Consider the following 14755-nt stretch of genomic DNA (forward strand, 5'->3'; position numbering starts at 1 on the left):
AGATTTGATTCTCAGCACTCATGCAGTGGTTCAAAACTCTAACTCCAGTTCCAGAGGATCTGACACCACACACACAAACACACACTCACTCACACACACTCACACTCACATGAGCAGGCTAAACAATAGTACACATGAATTTAAAAAAAAAAAAAAAAAGATTAAAATTCTAGGCCCCCTAGCAATGGATAGAGACACATCAGTGGTGATTGTGGTAGCGGTGGTGGCGGTGGCCAGGGGCAGAACAGGTTGTGGTCCTGTGTTCATCTTTGATGCCTGGCTTGGTGGCTAGAGCTGTTTTTAAAGAAAAGGATGGAATCCCACCCCCCAAGACCAATGCCTTACAGCGGTGCTCCTCAACCATTAATTCAGCTCCTCATCTTGTGGTGACCCCCAGTCATAATACTATTTTCGTTGCTATTTTTCATAACTGTAATGTTGTTACTGTTATGGATTGTAAATATCCATGTTTTCCAGTGGTCTTCGGTGACCCCTATGAAAGGGTTATTGGACTCCAAAGGGATTGTGACCCATAGCTTAAGAAGCACTGCCTTACAGACGCCGCCCAGTGTCTAGCTTCCCCAGTCTTCTTGGTGTGTGTGGTTCTGGGCCTTAGGAGTATACACATCCTCTCCATATTAGTCACTCCAGGATCTATACATGTCTCCGAATCTTCTAGCAGTTTCTCAGTCCAGAGAGCAGCGTGTTGAAACCCCCTCAGCTGCCAGGAGTTAATACAGTTAGCAGAGCCCCGGCCCCTGCTTCAGTTGGAGAGCTGTTACAGGTGTCGGTCACCAGGGGGCGCTAAGGCCCAAACACTGTAGAAAAGGCAGCTCTAGGCAGCTTTCTCCACCCATCTCTCCTCTCCGACTCGTTTCCTTCTTTAAATTAATGCCTTGAGGTGGGGCCCTTAATTCCGTGGTAGAGAGAGCCCTTGCGTGGCGTGTACAATTGTGGCCCTGGGTTCCAAAGGCAGCATTGTAAAAACATCTACTGGTCATGCTTACTAGTTTATGATGCTTTTGATGGACACACAACGTTTTGGCTCTTGCCCTCAGCTAAGTGAGACTCAGTCTTTGTCCTGTGGGAGCCCGAAAGGCCGCTGAGGAGGGAGGGTCACGGAGGGTGTGCTGTGTGTGGCACACAGAGATTGGCCTGGCTAGCTGTGTCTTCGGGACTCTGGAGGCTGGGGCACCTGGACTTGGTTTTGAAGTGTGGCTCTGATGCTAAGGGACACAGTTAGCATTCCTGGGCTCCTGTGGTACTTCCCAGTGGACGGCTCCCAGCTCCAGCCCTCCTCCTCCTGCCCGGCAGCAGCCACAGGGCTCTTTCTGGACCTGTTTAGGTGGTTCTCCCCCAGAATGCTCCCGGCATGTCTCGTTCCTTACTCAGAATGTAGACCCACCCGGGCCTGCGGCGTGACCATTCTGTGCCCTGTCTCCCTCCTCCACGTGAAGCCATACTAGTTCCTCAGAACATGCTCTTCACTCTCCCTGGCCTGTGTCACTTTAAAGAAGCCTCCTTCAGGCTAGGCCCCACCGCAGTCCACCTTTTATGACACAAGAAATCCGTCTTTCAGTTAGAACAGGCGTAGATTTGGTATCCTGTTGGAATCTGTCACACCTGGTGTCATTCTCCCACTGTCCTGTCCCCTTGGCTGGGCTCTAGGAACTGTGGCTTCAATTGATTTACACTGTCCCTGGGACACTCAGTGGAAGGCCCATTGTGATAATACAGTGCTGGAGGTGGGGGACCAGGCCCGTCCATCAGTCGGGTATCCCACTGTATGTCTCCACCCCAGCCCCAACCCGGCCTTCTAACTGTGCCGTTTTCCCTTCAGGGATCTTCATTGCCTTACTACTTCGTTTTGACATCAGGTAAGCCAGGGGAGGGCTTGGCCTGGCCTGACCTGGCCTGACCTGGGGTTCTCCTAGCATTCTCCAGTTTTCAGGAGCCCAGAGCAGGTACCTCCACTCACATATAGCCAGACAGATTCTCATTCCACCTGCATTCTGAAGTTTGAAGCCCACCCCCAAGCCCCCAACGCTGCCGACCAAAAAAAAAAAAAAAAAAAAAACAAAATTCCTTTTATCTGAGATTTGTGTTTGTAGCTCTGTGCCCTTAGTGGCTAGTCTGACCTTGTAAGCCTCAATCTCATATCCATGGGGGTAAACAAGAGTTCCCTCTCAGGTCTGCTGTGCCAAGTCGGGCAGAACGCTGAGCACAGGCTGACCCAGTGGAAGGGAAAGCCAGCTGCAACCCATCTTTGTCAGGCTGGACTTAAGCCACTGTGTTCAGGTCTAGCTGTTCCCTGAGGTCCTCCTCCTCCGGCTCTTTTCAGACTGTCATGAAACTAAGCATAAGGCTGGCCTGGAGCTCAGAGGAACACTTGCCAAGCATGCACAGGGCCCGACTCAGTCCCTTGCAGACTCCCTGGGCCTCGCCTCAAGCTTAGATTCTATGGGGATAACCTAGAGCCGCCTTTTTTTCCCCCCAAGAGATTTTGTGCTGGCTAAAACTCTTAGAGACATTTCTAGAGTTTTACATTTGTTATTTACAAATGGCCTATGGCTTTCCTGGGTTTTTTTTTGTTTTTGTTTTTTTGGGGGGGGGGTTGTTTGTTTTTTGTTTTTGTTTTTGTTTTTTTGCAAAGGTATAAACCAAGCATGGAAGAAGGATAACTTATCTAAAGAGACATAGCTCAGGGAAATACAAGGTGCACAGCTCCTGGCAGAGACTCTCCCCTCACACGTATGCAGCTTCAGTCTTTGCAGAAAGGATGTTACCCCTCTAACCTCTTGCTTCCGCCTTCCCTGCAGCTTGAAGAAGAACACGCACACCTACTTCTACACCAGCTTCGCCGCCTACATCTTCGGCCTGGGTCTCACCATCTTTATCATGCACATCTTCAAGCATGCCCAGGTGAGCAGTGCGTCCTCGCGGTTCGGAGTGCTTTCCTGACCATGCAGAACTTAGAGAGAGATGCTCTGTCACAGGACAAGCAGCCCAGAGGTCAGCACCCCGCGGTGGTGGCAGCAAAGACAATCCCGGTTTTTATTGTCTTTGACTTGTGCCAGCGTGGCAGCTGCTGCCACAAGCACTGTCTTCATTAGGAAAGCAGACATCTTGTGGGAGCTCTCCACCTGGTTTCTGCCTGTATGTGGCCCCTAAGCAGACAGTGTGTCACATGGCCATTCTAGGTTTGGGGGGAGAGACTGGAGAAAAGGTGATGGCTTCCCAGGCAGGCTAACATAAGCGAACAGAGAGCGGGACTGGGTGAGAGAGGAAGCTTCTGAGGACTGAGCGGGGGATTGCGTCCCTCTTGTCTGACAGGCACAGTGCTCATGCCAGGCTCTGTAACCTGAGAGAGCTCATGAGGAAGCTGGAGCTGAGGCGCCACCCAGCGAGTGGGTCGTAGAGCTGGGACTAGGCCTGGGATGGTGGCCTGGGACAGTATAAAAACCAGGCCCGGGCTGCAGGAACAGCGTGGGGAGCTGGAGGCTGAGGATGCGCTGATGGGAATCCACAGACTCCTCTTCAGGAGGCAGGCCATGTCACAGGAGCTCCAGGCTCCATAGTCAGTGATGAAGACAGAAGGGGGAGTGGCTTAAGGATGGGACAGACTACACCTAGATCCCCCGTCCAGCCCTCTGTGGGGATAGTTGCCTACAGCCCAAACATATTGAATGGAAAACTCCGGTTTGACATGCCGTGCATTCTGAATACCAAGATCACCCTGACTGTCCACACTGTCCACATGAAGCCCTCCTTAATCCAGAGGATCACACTGCTGCCATTACAGACAGACGTCAGCTCTCACAGTGCCGTGCGGTGCCCTGAGGATAAGGGGGAGGCTGTGTATTGCTGCTCTTCACGCCTCCCTTCCCCAAAGCTCCATCCCACGGGAGCCGCCTCTGTAATCATCACAAGAGCAGATTCCTGAGCACTGGGCCTAGGCTTAAACCTTCGACCAAGCTCCGAGGGTGTGGCTCATAAGCAGAGAAACCCAAAACGTTCACAGAGCCTTCTCACTCATTCATTTCTGTTTGGTTCAGCTTCTGCTGTGCCCGTGGAGCATGGCGTGTGCTTGGTGAGAGGATGACAGAGGGCCAGATCCAGGAACAAGCCTAGAGGCCTAGTCAAGGCCTGTACTACCGCTCCCAACCCTCCGTTGGAGTAGGCCAGTAGACATTCCCCCTGCGGCCACCAGGTGGCGGGCTTGCCTTCTCCCCTGGAGAGAGAAGAGATTCTTGCTTTCATGCCGGGTACAGACAGGGAGGGCCCCCGAGGCCTAGCGAGACAGACTTAGCCAGGTAATCCAGCTAGCCAGGCTATGCCCAGGCCTGGGCGCCTGGTCTTGATTCATCTAGATGGCTATCTCCCAGAAAGAGGGGATCTAGGACATAGGTGGAGCCTAATGAATGGGGTCTGTTTCTCCGAGACATAAGCAGGCCCTGTGCCAGCATTGCTCTAGGTAGACGTCCCCTGTGTGGCCTTCAGTTCACTTAGCCTTTTAGAAAACCTTTCCCAGCTAGGCATAGTGGTACATGCCTATGACCCCAGCATTTGGGAGGTGGAAAAGGAGGTGCAGAAGTAACATAGCTAACTCCAGTGAGCCTGGGTTACATATATGAGCTGCTGCCTCCGAACGCCCTGGCCCCGCCAGGCTGTGGTGGTGCATGCCTTTAATCCCAGCACTTGGGAGGCAGAGGCAGGNGGATTTCTGAGTTTGAGGCCAGCCTGGTCTACANAGTGAGTTCCAGGACAGCCAGGGCTACACAGAGAAACCCTGTCTTAGAGAGAGAGAGAGAGAGAGAGAAGAAGAAGAAGAAGAAGAAGAAGAAGAAGAAGAAGAAGAAGAAGAGGAGAAGAGAAGAGAAGAGAAGAGAAGAGAAGAGAAGAGAAGAGAAGAGAAGAAAAGAGAAGAGAAGAAAAGAAAAGAAAAGAAAAGAAAAGAGAAATGAAAAGGCAAGCAAGCCCTGGCCCCTGCCTACTGCCCTGAGTAGTACATCAATCTTTCTCCTTCGCACTCTCATTGAAGAGTTTCCCAGGTACCTTAAGAAGAAAGAAAAGAAGGCAGGGCTTGTATCCCCCTGACAATAACAAACTCGCTCTTTCTTAAAGGAACCTTCCCATGAGCCTGAGGCACCAGCTCTCTGGTACGAAGGCCCCTGGGGAAGAATAAAGTCCACACACACTCCCCCAAAAGTCCTACATTCCACATTGCCCAAGACCATCTTAGGCAAGAACATGCATGGGCAACAGAGCAGGACCCTGGCTGTCACTCCTGACCGTCCTTCCGTCCCCATCCCCACACTGCCAGTTTGCTCATCTATTCGTTCTCCGTTTGTTGTACTGTGTGGAAGAGTGCTGGGTTGTATACGTGAGTATAGGTGCCTGCGGTAGTCAGCAGAGGATGTCGGATTCCCTGGAGCTGGGGTTACAGGCAGCTGTGAGCCTACAGAACCAACCTTGGGTTTTCTACAGGAGCAGCGTGCATTCTTTACCGCTGAGCCGTCCTACGAATTAAATTTTGCTTAGAGTTTGACTTTCCCTCCCTGCTTCTGTTCATGTTTTCCCTCCTATTTATAGAGCCCGTGTGATTTGGTTGGGTTTGGTTGGGTTTGACAGGTGGTTGTTTGAGGCGGGGGGGGGGGGGTCTCATTGTGTTTCCCTGGCTGGCCTGGAACCCACTGTGTGAGAGACCCATATCATCCATGAAGTCTGCCTGCCTCTGCTTCTCAAGATGCGCACCACCACACCCAGCCTGGTTTTGACTGGTTGGTTGGTTCGTTGGCTGTGTTGTGTTTTGCTTTGTTTTGTTTTGAGGCAAGTTCTCCCTGCATAGTTGGGCTAGCCTCAGACTCGCAGTAATTCCCTTGCCTTGGTCTCCTTAGCGCTAGAATTACAAGTATGCACCACAATGCCCAACTTCTTTCTCCTTACAGGATATTTTATTCTTTCTCTAGCTGCCCACCCACCCCACCTCTGGCAGTGCTGGGAATGGACCCCAGCATTGCTTGGATGTTATGTGAGAAGTCTACCACTAAGCCAGACCCCTGCCTATTTTTCTAGTTTTGTGACCTGAAAGTTTAAGCCATGTCACATGTCTTGTTTCTTGTGAGTTTGCTTAGGACTTAGAGGACCTCTAGCTGCTTCTCAGCTTGGGTCATGGACCTCAAAACCCACAAGGACCCAGTGCCAGTGAGAGAAGCCCAGGTCCCACCCCAGCTTGGCTCACACACCCTCGGTGACCTTGGGCAGGTCTGTGCCCTGCTCTGACCCTCAGGAACACCGTCTTTAGAACTCAGGCCTGGAGAGTTAGGCTATCACTAGATTGTATATAATAAAGTAATGTGGCTCACCGTCCACCCAAGCCAGGGCCAAAAACAATGGTCCCCAAGCTCATCCTCGGGTGCAGGGAGAGACCCACTGCTGGTGGGTCACAGCGTCACAGGCTGGCTTCATACTGAGATCGGTGTCGCGTTACTCTCGCTCCATTTATCTCTAAGATAAATTATCTCTTAGCTCGTGAGCAAGGAGAAGCCACGAGTACATCTCGTGCCGCCGTCCCCCCACCCCAGTCACCCCAGTCCCTACCCTCCACCCCCACCCTCTGCTAAATGCCAGACAGAGACTGGACGGGGAAGAGGTCACTTTACACACTCCAACCACAGCCCAGCAGGGAACAGAGACTCCACACCGCCTGGAATGATCACTAGCACGCAGCAAGGGACCCGAAGCCTTGCCTGGAGGCTTCTCCACAGAGACAAGGTCTGAGGGGGAGGCAGAGGGAGGCAGAGTAGCCTAGGCAGCTGAGACCGCGCATGCCAAGGTACTGGGGCTACGGCCAAAGTAAGTCAGATGAGATTGGAAGAGATGACAAGGGTCACATGTCATGGGGACTTCAGGCCACTGGGAGCACTGGGGACTCTGGAGTATCCAGCAGCAGTGTTATAGTGTGATGTCCACCTTTCAGAGGTAATAGGCGAGGAATGACTTCAGGATCTAGGATGTGTCGTGACCTATCCCCTCCACCCCCAGAACATTAGAACTCTGCCCAAAGAGGATGGTCACCGCCATGGCAGTGAGCCAGAAGCACCAGGGAAAGCCTGGTGCCCTGACTGCCTACCTTCTCTCCCAGCCCAGCTTTCCCAGGAGGTTTTTTGTTTGTTTGTTTGTTTGTTGTTTTTTTGGTTTTTCAAGACAGGGTTTCTCTGTGTAGCCCTGGCTGTCCTGGAACTCACTCTGTAGACCAGGCTGGCCTCGAACTCAGAAATCCGCCCGCCTCAGTCTCCCGAGTGCTGGGATTAAAGGTGTGCGCCACCACGCCCAGCTTTTCCCAGGAGTCTTACACAGACTTGGGAGTGGGAAAGGGGAAGGCAGAACACGTGAGTGTGATGTGTCTGTCCACCAACACTGGCTGCAGGTACGGGGAGCTACTGTCCTTGCTGTCACCATGTCACTGCGTCTCCCAGATGCAAGGCTCTGCCCCAGCCTAGGCTGCAGGCTTCTAGGAAGAAAGCCAGCCTGCGAAGTAGCAGCTCTGAGCTGGTCTGTGATTCAGACACTACCAGTCAGTCTCCGGAGGAGCCTTGAGCCCTGCGTGCAGTTTCTTCTAGGGCGTGCTTTTCCTCCCGGGGAGGAGGAGCCCTGGTCTCTGACTCTAGCCCTGTTTCTAGGCTCTGCCATTAACTCGCTCTGAAAACCTGGGTCTGAGTTATCCCTCAGAGTTAACTAACTCCAGAAGAGGGTCAGGGTGCTGGGTGTGGTCCTGAGTCAGTGCCTTTCCTCACTAGCCTCTGTCTTCTCCTAGCCGGCTCTCCTGTACCTGGTCCCTGCCTGCATCGGCTTTCCTGTCCTGGTGGCACTGGCCAAGGGAGAAGTGGCCGAGATGTTCAGGTAAGGCGGGATGGAGCAGACACTAGGCCCGCCCTTGCACACCCGCCCTGCCCGCAGCCTGCCAGTTCCCAGGAGCATCGTCTATGAGGGCGTGCTCCCAGCGCCTGTGCCTTTCACTGGTGACTGCTGCCTGGCCTCTGCTTACCAGTGGGACTTTCCCTAGAAGCCAGGGAGGTCTGGTCTAGGACAGCCTGCATGCCTACTGTGTGTTAAAGGAATGACTGGGGAGGTTCTGTCCAGGCTGCCAACTCTCCAGGGCCTTGGATCACAGGCTAGCTCTGTTACCAGGTGACTTGAGGCATGTCTTCCCCCACCCCATCCCCCATCATCAGTTTGCATGAACTAGGACAGGATGTACCTTAACAAGAAGGCATATGTCCGTCTCTGTCCAGCTGCCTCTGTAGCCATTCTCCTCTCGTATGCCCTCCTCTTCCCCATGGCCACTACCACATCTGCTGCACCTTGTGCACAGCCCCACCCCTACCCCCAGGGCCTGCATGACTCCCAGCAGGTGTCTGCTCCCAGGCACCACCAACCCCCGCCTGCCAGAAACCTAGAAATAGCTGCCAGCTACTATTAAAGCTGCCCACTCGGGGGCCTTCACCCAACTCCACCCGCTTGGCCTCCAGTTGTCCCCCAAGTGCCTGCCAGGGCCTCCTGTGCACCTGGCTGCCTCAGAGCGACAGATGACTCACCCCTTCCCCATGCCTGCCCTGCCTGGAATCCCCAGCTCCCGGCTGGGCCTGCCATCTTTTGGCAAGGCACTTGATGCTTGAGGTCAGCGCTTCCCATCCCTCGCTCTGTACATCCACGCTCGGAGAGATTTCCAACCAGTCTCCTGTATCCCCGTAGCGTAAGCTCTGAGCACCCAGCCAGGGCAGAAGGTGCCTCCTTCCCCCTCAGAGGCCTGGCTTCCCTAAATGCTCTTTTGTGTATGCCCCACCCTACCCAGAAGGTTCTTAGGGAGAAGCAAGAAAGCAGGCAGCCCTCTCTGCTGTCCTCTATCCCTTTCTCAACCTGATTATTTGCTTTTTTTTCTTTCTCTGCCACTCCCCTTTTGAAAAACTCATTTGATGATTCAGTCTTGAAAGGGTTACACATTATATGGATGCTGCTGTTGTCTTGAATGGGTTACACATTTATATGGATGCTGCTGTTGTCTTGAATGGGTTACACATTATATGGATGCTGCTGTTGTCTTGAATGGGTTGCACATTTATATAGATGCTGCTGTGTCTTGAATGGGTTACACATTTATACGGATGCTGCTGTTGTCTTGAATGGGTTACACATTTATATGGATGCTGCTGTTGGAGAGATGACTCCATGATTAGAATACTTGCTCTTTTCTTAGAGGACTCTAATGTGGTTCCCAGCACCCACACTGGGCAGCTCGCAACCAGCCCTCCAAGGGGATCTAAAACCTGTACTCTGAGAGAGCAAACGCAAACACACACACACACACACACACACACACACGTACGCGCGCACACACGCATGCACGCACACACACAGGCGTCAAATCTCGTAATTTGTCCTCTGAGCTCACAAGCACCATGGCACACATGAGTAAATATGTATCTAAGTCACTGTTCTGTTGCTGTGAAGAAACACCATGACCGAGGCACTCTTATGGAAGAGAGCATTTAATTACAGGGCTTCCTTACTTTAGAAACTAGGCCATTATCGTTGTGGCAGGGAGCAGAGTGGATTCAGGGTGCTAGAGCAGGAGAGAAGAGCGCCGAGGGCAGGACACTGGGCTGCCATGGACTTTTGAGACCTCATGGCCCACCTTCTATGACACACTTCCTCCAGCAAGGTCACACTCCTTCCTAATTCTTTTCAAATAGTGCCACTCGCTGATGACTAAGCATTCAGATATGGGTCTATGGGGGCCGTTCTTTCTCACACCACCACAGTCTTGTAAAAGCAGACTAGGGAGAGCGCTCAGTCGCTGATGTGCTTGCTGCACACGGGTGAAGACCTGTGCTTGGATGTGGGCATAAAAATGCATTTCCTTTTTAATGCTCAGAGCTGAGCCTGTCTTTGCCTTAGCCCCTGTACTAAGGCAGAAGGACCATTGATTTCATCACCAGCCACCACTAAGATCAAGGGCATGCACTGCCATGGGAGGATTAAAGTCAGGCTCCAGGCCAGCAGCCTGAGTTACAGAGTAAAACCTTGTTTCAGCCAGGTATCTTTAGCCCCGGATGCTGGAAAGGCTGAGACAGGAGGGTCTCTACTGTAAGTCACGTTGTGCTAATCAGGCATTGATATAGTGACCTCCTGGGAGCAGGGACCACCAGGTTACCTGAAGGGGCCCAAGTGAACCAGCCCAAGTCAGAAATAGAGCAAGTCAAACCTAGTTTCAAAAAAAAACCAAGACAGTGGCACATGACCCTAATCCTACTGTGGTGGTACACACTCTTGATCCTAGCATTCGGAAGACAGAGGCAGGTGTGTCTCTGTGAGTTCTAGCCCAGCCAGGGCTACATAGTAAGATCCTGTCTCCAAATTAGTAAAGAAAAGTTTAAAAGTTAAAAAAAAAAATTTTTTTTTTTTGAAGAACTCTGTGGAGATGGCTCAGCAGTCAGGTGTCCCTGTGCTTCCAGAGGACCTGGCTTTAGTTCCTAGCACTTACGTGCTGGCTCACAACCTTCTGTAAACTCCAGTTCCAGGGATCCAACACACTCGTCTTACTTCTGCAGCCACCAGGTACACATGCCTGAATGCAGGCAAAGCACTCACATACCAAAGAATTAAAATATGTTTTTAAAAAAATGGGTAAGCGAGATGGCTCACAAGGTAACGATTCTTGCTGCCAAGTGTAAGAACCTGAGTTTAAAGATTTATTTTATTTATTTTAATTATTTAATTTATTTGCATACACTGTAGCTGCCTTCAGACACACCAGAAGAGGGCATCTGATCCCATTACAGATGGTTGTGAGCCACCATGTGACTGCTGGGAGTTGAACTCAGGACCTCTGGAAAAGCAGTCAGTGCTCTTACCCGCTGAGCCACCTCTCCAGCTCGAGGTCCTAAGTTTAATCCCCAGAATCCACGTGGTAGAAGGGGAGCAGCGACGCCCATAAGTTGTCCTCTGACCTTTCCACAAGCACCGTGGCACACACAAATCAACTCTTTAAAAAAAACCTAGGGATGTGGCTGTTATTAAAGTGCCAACTGCACAAGCATGATGGCCTGTGTTTGGATACCCAGCACCCAGCAGGGTAGAGTGGTACACATCGGTAACCCTGGCTTTGGGTGGGGATAGACATACAGGTGCTTGGAGTTCACTAGACAGCCAGTCTCGCCAGTGGGTGAGCCATAGGTTCAGTAACAGACCCTGTCTCCAGACATAGGGTGTAGAGTTAGAAGGACATCATGGACTTCTGATCTCCTCACTTGCACTCATGCATGCACGCGCGCGCGCACACACACACAAATGCAGCTGTGAGAGGGGAGGCTATGCTCCTGCCGGGTCTGCTGGAGAGGCCAGATGTCACAGCCCTTCAGAGACCTGTGCACTGACGGTGTCATTCTCCAGCACCTTCTCTGCACTCTGGTGCTCTTTCTTGTGTGTGTGCAGTGTGTTAGAGGCCAAGGTTCAACTCCAGAGCCCCACTGAGGCTGAGCATGTGCTCTCTTGCTGTGTTGCAGAACAGCATATGTTAGAGACGCTGGTTTGACAGCATGCTCACTCGGCCGGCCCATCCTGCTTCTCTCTTGTGTGCATGGTGCACACAGGCTGCTCTACACACAGCAAAGTGGAAGGACAAGCCATGGGACCGAGACAGCGGTGCTCTGTGCTCCTAGGGAAGGATGTCTCTAGCTTTCCCTGATCTCCTCCTCTGCATTTCCTTGTTCCGTCTTCTCTGTCTGTCTCTCACACAGCTACGAGTCCTCGGCCGTAATCCTGCCTCATACGCCGAGGCTCACTCACTTTCCCACAGTCTCGGGCTCCCCTGCCAGCCTGGCCGACTCCATGCAGCAGAAGCTAGCCGGCCCTCGTCGCCGGCGCCCGCAGAATCCCAGCGCCATGTAGTGCCCAGCGGGTGCCCACCTGCCCGCTTCCCCACTGTCCTGGGCCTAAGGTAGGGCAGACGTTCCAGCCTTAGTGGAAAGTGAGGGAATGTCACTGGGCTGGTGGCAGGAAGGGGCTGGTGGCAGGAAGCAGCTCTTCACAACCATCCGTACTTGCCGCCCAGAGTCTTGTTCCCACTACTCTCTTCTGCTCTCCAGCAGAAGGCACAAGAAGCTGAAAGTTGATCCACACAAGTCCAGCCCCAGCCTTTCCCATTTGCCACTGCCCTTGCAGCCCCTTGGCAGCACGGGGCACAGGGGAAGCCAAGCAGGGTGCCCGTGAGGACACACAGATGGCTGGGGCCAGGTACTGGCAGAGGCTAGGCTTGAGATGCAGTGACCCTGTCATTCATTCCCTGGGACTGCAGGGAGAGGGGGCAAAGACGACTCTGCCCTCCCTCCGCGTCCTCCAAGTGTCTTCCTCTGTTTTCTGGTCAGTTATGAGGAGTCCAACCCCAAAGACCCAGCAGCCGTGACCGAATCCAAAGAGGAGTCAACAGAGGCGTCGGCATCGAAGAGGCTGGAGAAGAAGGAGAAATGAGGTGGCACTGCCTGACCCTTGGGGGCCAGATCGGACAGGCAGGGGATAACCTGTAGGCCACACAGAAGAGAAGACACCTGCAGGAGGCGACGGTGGCCCCAGGATGGGGAGCGGGCCTCTGCTGCCTGTCCCCTCTCCCCTTTCTCTGGCTTCCTCTGCTCCTCCTCATCCCTGCAGGCAAAGGAAACCCTCTGCTGCTTCCTTCCCCAGGAGCCAGGTGGGAACTGAATGTGGTTTTTAGATTTTTGTATTGTGGACTGTCTTTGCCTCACATTAAAAACTTGTCCCATGGCCGCTGGGCCACTGTGCTCCGAGGGAGCTCTCAGCAGCTCTGCCTAGTGTCTTGTGCTGAACTCGCCAGGGCTTTGCGAGTGCCTTCGTGGGTGCCCGCCCCATTGCCAGGCCAGAAGTGGGTTCCCATAAGCCTCCTTCCTCAGCCACTCCTGAGGGATGGTGAAGGTGGTGGATGAGTGCTTGCTGCACTCCGCTTCGGCAAAGGAGCCTGTAACTTAACTGTGGACAGATGGCTCCCTGGGCTTGTTGTCCATCTGGCTGGAAATCAAAGGTCCATCTCTTTCATCCCCGGGTCTCCAATATAGAGCCCAGGTCTTCAGAAAGCCTGCACTGAGGAGGGAGCCGGCCCAGAGAACAGAAGAGGCCATCCAAGGTCAGGAAAGAATTAGAGATCCCAAAGCCAAAGTTTTCCTCCCTCCTGACCTTCAAGAGAGTCCCCAAAGGGCAAGGAGAGGGCAGCTCATCCCTCATCCACCTGCCCTGGTGTAAAAACCAAGACTGTAGAATGCCATGACCTGTGAGCTTTCCCTGGCTAGGGTTCAGGTTTAATGACTAAAATTAACAGACTGGAAGTGGTCAGAGAGCAAAGGCTGTCCAGAGCATGGGGAATAAGAGTAGGGGGTGAGTGTTCCCCAGTTTCAGATGTAGACCAAGTGTGTGGATACAAGCTTCCAATCTGTATTTAGTATGCTAAGCTGCATGAGCTTCAGCCTCGCTGTACAGAGGAGGGAATGGGTCCACTCACCCTCAGACAGTGATGTGACCTCAAGCAGTTGACTGCAGCTCAACATACTAAGCACTGTGCTGTCCTCATAGGACCAAGTCACTGGCTGGTAAGCTGGGTCCCTGAGTCAGCCACCCAGCTTCTCTGGGTCTAAAACTCTAACCGGCTTCTCTAGGCAGGGGGTCTCTTTAGGGCCTTCTTGGATCTCTGCAGGCTTGTACTGCCTTCAGGGGGAGGCCATGTGGTCCTGGAACAAAGCCCCTCTGAGGGTGGCAGATGGGGCAGGCAGCCCAGGCACACAGTGTGGTTGGCTCTACAGCCCACAGCCCACAAAGGCCTCATTGAGTCACTGCCGACCCCCAGCAGAGGCTGAGGTGGCAGTGGCGCCGGGCGCCTGCCACCTAATGACTGTCCTGGCCGACCGGGCCAGATGTTCCACAGACCTTGCAGCACCGATCAGTGCCTGCCTGGCCAAGCAGCCACAGAGGCCACTCCAGTTCCAATTAACCAGCTTCAGCTGAGCAAACCGCGGGCAGCGGCGGGGCCCAGCCTGGGCGGTGGGCCCGGCCGGCCGGCCTGCAGAGCCTCTGAGTCTAGACTCCAGATGTGAACCGCCACCGCCTGAGCCCCATGGAAAAATGGCACCAGGCCGGGCACGCATCGGGCCTGCATACTGGAAGGCGGGATGGGTGGCTGGGCAGGGCCTCAGATGGAACTGGTGCCAGGCTCACCCTGGAGTGGGGGTAGATTCTTCAGAAGCTGCTCTCAAACAGATTTCCCCTGGTTTGTGGTGTCCTCTCTGTGTCTTGGTTTTTCCAATAGGAGGAGGCTGTAAGGGGTTTAAGACCATCCCTGCAAGAGACCCCATGCTCCATACATGCTTACCGGGTTAGCATGTGGCCAGCATTGTGGAGTGTTCTAGAAGTGCTTGACTATCCCTGTGTGGTATACGCCTGCCATCCCAGCATTGGTAGAGGCAGCAAGCTGAGATAAGCCTTGTCTACATAGCAAGCTCCAGGCCAGCCAGCGCTTCAAGATAAGAACTAGCTCTAAACAAAACAAAAAACAAGATTGATCCATACTGGTTTGTGACTGACTAATCTTGACCCCAGGAGACTTAAGACAAGATGATCAATTCAAAGTCCCCCTTGGCTGCAAAGAGTTCAAAGCCAGAGCCTGCCACGAGCCAAGTGGGAAGATTAATTGTAA

General features: G+C 53.1%; 1 protein-coding gene across 5 annotated transcripts in view; it reads left to right on the plus strand.

Moving 5' to 3' along the window:
- The window catches only part of Hm13 (histocompatibility minor 13), a 35442-nt gene extending 22586 nt beyond the window's left edge, over positions 1 to 12856 (plus strand). For 2 of the 5 annotated variants that reach the window (XM_021192380.1, XM_029536025.1), the window contains exons 9-12: positions 1841 to 1877; positions 2820 to 2922; positions 7817 to 7902; positions 12426 to 12856. In XM_021192380.1, the coding sequence (XP_021048039.1) occupies positions 1841 to 1877; positions 2820 to 2922; positions 7817 to 7902; positions 12426 to 12528 (329 nt within the window). In that variant the 3' untranslated portion in view covers positions 12529 to 12856. Of the gene's footprint in view, positions 1 to 1840; positions 1878 to 2819; positions 2923 to 7816; positions 7903 to 11798; positions 11999 to 12425 lie in introns of all 5 variants that reach the window. The other 3 variants (XM_021192379.2, XM_021192378.2, XM_029536024.1) reach the window with 3 other exon arrangements.
- The last annotated feature ends 1899 nt before the right edge of the window (positions 12857 to 14755 follow it).

Source organism: Mus pahari, chromosome 3 (genome assembly GCF_900095145.1).
Source record: "Mus pahari chromosome 3, PAHARI_EIJ_v1.1, whole genome shotgun sequence".
Lineage (NCBI taxonomy): Eukaryota > Metazoa > Chordata > Mammalia > Rodentia > Muridae > Mus > Mus pahari.